The sequence below is a fragment of the Triticum aestivum genome, chromosome 2D (genome assembly GCF_018294505.1).
Source record: "Triticum aestivum cultivar Chinese Spring chromosome 2D, IWGSC CS RefSeq v2.1, whole genome shotgun sequence".
Taxonomy (NCBI): Eukaryota; Viridiplantae; Streptophyta; class Magnoliopsida; order Poales; family Poaceae; genus Triticum; species Triticum aestivum.
Window position 1 is genome coordinate 58,775,820 of NC_057799.1, and position 3,453 is coordinate 58,779,272.

Sequence of the window (3,453 nt, forward strand, 5' to 3'; positions counted from 1 at the left end):
TATGCATCAACAAATGGTAGGACTATCGTTTTTGTTCTAGCAACATGACTGCGCAAGAGCACCCCGGCCATTTTGCGACCGAGCCGGCAGCGCGCGCGTCGGTGAGCTCACGCCGCTGCGTCACGGCGATGACACGCCCCGACGTCGGCTCGCGCGCAGGGACACACATCGATCTACCATGGCGGGGCCCGCCCCGGCGCGCCGTAGCTCCACGTTCCGCACCGCTTCCTCCTCCGTCGCTCTCGCGGTCTCGCTCACCTTTCTCTAACTTTTCCTCCCAATTTCTCACCGCCCGCCGGCCGCACCAATAAAAACTTGAGCCGTGCGCGGTGAGCACGCCCTACTCTCTAGGCCCTCTAATAGCTCGTAAGCTAGCATGGCAACTTGTGGCGGCGCGGGCGATGACGGCGGGCGCTCACCGCTGGCGGTGGTCTACGACGAGCTGGTGGAGGTGCGCCAGCACGCGGCGACGCTGCAGACCATGCTGCAGGGGTCGCCAAGAGTGTCGGACATGGACGCGAGGGAGCTCGTGAAGGGGATGATGGCCAAGCTGTCCAGCGCTATGTCGGTGCTGGGCACCACCAGCGGCGGTGTGGAGGCGTCTTCCGGGGCAGTCCGGGGACCAGGTCGGAGGAAGAAGAGGTCAGGCACGGCGTCCGGGCCGCACCGCGAGAGCACCTCCAGGAGAAGGTGATCAAAGAAAGCCTAGCTATACCTCGTTTTCACTAGAAAAAACACCACAGTATGCATGCGATCTAACAAATTATTATCGCCTCCAACTATCTATTTTGCAAATTGTACTACTATTAATTTGGCGGCCTAGTGGGGGAACTTTAAGCGCCAATGATCAGTGGACGAAAAGTATAGGCTGCCCGATGACCTGACCAAGTTCGTTGTTGTTGTTGTTATCAAAAGTAGATGCTGCCAATTAACATTACTTGGGCATGCAGGCATGTATGGGCCTATCAAATCATATAGGAGTATACTGTAGTTGTTAATTAATCATGTCTGTTATGCATGGCAGGTCGAAGAGCCCTTTCATCAACATGGTCACTGCTAGGACGCTCAACGATGGCAAGACATGGAGGAAGTATGGCCAAAAATATATTCATGCCTCTACTAACCCGAGGTACATATATGTCTTTTCTGTTGTGCTGCAAATTAATTTGTAAGAAAAGGAAAAAAAACTGAGGTAGTATGAAGTGAGGTCTCATGCATGCAAAGCCGAAAAAGAAAAAAAAACACAATGTCTCTACGTCGACTTGTCAAAGTATAGCTGAAGAGTGATTATTGAATCATTAGTTGAAGCTAAAGGCACTTGCCAACTGTGGTTGATTTGCTAGTTGAGCTTTTAAATTTTATCCTTTGAGGGAAATTGAGCTTTTTTTATTAGCTAGTTGTTTTTGTATATATTGGAGTATTAGCTGAGGGCCTGAGGCTCTAGCTAGCTAGTAGAGTTGTAGCTAATTTGCATATGCACAATGGCACATCCAGGAGCTACTACAGGTGCTCTCATAAGCCAGACCAAGGCTGCCAGGCCACGAGGCAGGTCCAGGAATCCGACTCCAACCCGTCGGAGTACATCATCAGCTACTACGGCCAGCACACCTGCAAGGACCCCTCCACGTTCCGATCACTCGTCATCCAAGGCGCCGCCGACGCTGCCCCGCCAGAAGACTGCTCAAACCTCATCAGCTTCACATCGATCAATGGCGCTTTTGCTCATCGTGTCGTGAAAGAAGCGGTTGATCTTCATCCCATACCTTACTCCCGCTTCTCCAACTACAGCTCCTCGCCGCCGGTGCAGGAGGGTATGTCCAGCGGCTCGCTGTCGCCGGCTGGCCACGGGAAGTTCATGCAGTACGCCGGTGGGCAGCTCGTCGACGTTATTGGCCGAAGGACGCCGCCGTTAACCGTGGGATCAGCGCCGGTGGAGTACTGGCCGGTCGTGGGGGTCGCCGACGACATGGATGCTGGCGCAGGCATGGACAGCTTCCCTTCCTCGCCGAGCAGCCTCGGGTTCATGTCAGGGGGGTCATTTGGCAATAATATTTACGACGACGACCTGTTCGGCTTCGATTCCTGACCAAGGTCGTGTTCGTGTACCCATGCATATGCATGCATGGGGTAGTAGTAATATTTTATTATGAAGGTATATTGTGTATGCATGTATATTGGGCATGTGGATAGAAGGTAATATGTACTGTATTGGATGTCATGTGTAAAAGTAGTACTAGTACTAGGCAGAATGTAAGTTTGCGAGTACGACCTTTAAATTATGGGTTTGGTTAAACTTTGTTTAAATAATATTAGAATGTTTTATCACCTTACATCTGCATAAAAAAAATGCATATAGCCCAATACTCATGCCTTGCAGAATAAGAAAAGGTACTCAATTGTCTCTTGTCCAAAATGAAAGCTTTGCAATTTTTATTGCTAAACCAAGTGGCGAGCGTCGTAATCTATCTCAATCAACAACTTTAATGGTGTAATCAATATGATTTCTCTATTATTGGGGAAAGCACAACAAGATTATTTTCGAGGAAAATCAACAAGCAGGAGCACTTGAATTCTATCGAGAAGGAGAATGGCCTTATTTATGACAAAAAGAGAAATGATATTCATATGTATAAGTTTACAAAAAAGTTATGCACTAGTTCAGTCTAATGAAGACGGTCATTTCCATGTTTTGCTCTAGGTGGTGATTCCCTCTCTCACAATGTGATTTTTTAATATAAATTAGTACTTGAGAGTATGATTTCTGAACAAAAATATGACCAAAAGCATTGTAAATTTACAAATTTTGCAGATGAAAGCTCCATCGCAGCAAGATTTAGAATGCATACTTTGGTTAACTAGTACGTTATACAATTGCACATGGTTTGACAGTACAATTAGTCTTTCAATTAAGTTACTAGTATATGCCTTTGTTTATTAGATGATGCATGTCACTAAGCTAACACTTGAAACCAAGACACTGCCACACAAGGGTCTGCGTCGATGCTTGGTTGGACCAATGGATATCCACGTTGGCCCTAACGACAATGAAAGTTGGAAAATGTTTTCTTTGCTTCTAGAGTTATTGCCATGCCAACTTTCCAAGTCTTTCACTCCAATGACTTTGGCTATGCCATATGTACACTACTGTAAAAACTAGTTCAATTGGCTCAACCAGTCGACACATGGCTCCAAGAAATTTCACATAGAAAACAAAAAGCAAAACCTCATGCATGCATTAGTTCTCCAGGTGATAAGCTCAGGGAAACAAAAGCAAGTAACATGTGTAGCTTCTTCAACATCTTTGTTTATCTTACGTTCCTCAAAAAATAAAGCAACGAAAAGTACTTGTCTGGTCACCACGAGTGGTCTCAAGTTCTCATCAAGTCAGTCCAGTTACATCCACTTCTTATCTGAGTACTTTACATCTGTATAAAAGTCGAGTGCTCTTTTCCT

The 3,453-nt window shown here is 46.7% G+C and overlaps 1 protein-coding gene across 1 annotated transcript; it reads left to right on the top strand.

The window, feature by feature from the left end:
• Positions 1 to 315: 315 nt before the first annotated feature.
• Positions 316 to 2,256, top strand: LOC123048698 (transcription factor WRKY19). Its single transcript, XM_044471743.1, has 3 exons — positions 316 to 690; positions 1,025 to 1,129; positions 1,495 to 2,256. The coding sequence occupies exons 1-3, from the start codon at positions 377 to 379 to the stop codon at positions 2,084 to 2,086; spliced, it is 1,011 nt and encodes a 336-aa protein (XP_044327678.1). The 5' UTR covers positions 316 to 376; the 3' UTR covers positions 2,087 to 2,256.
• Positions 2,257 to 3,453: the final 1,197 nt, after the last annotated feature.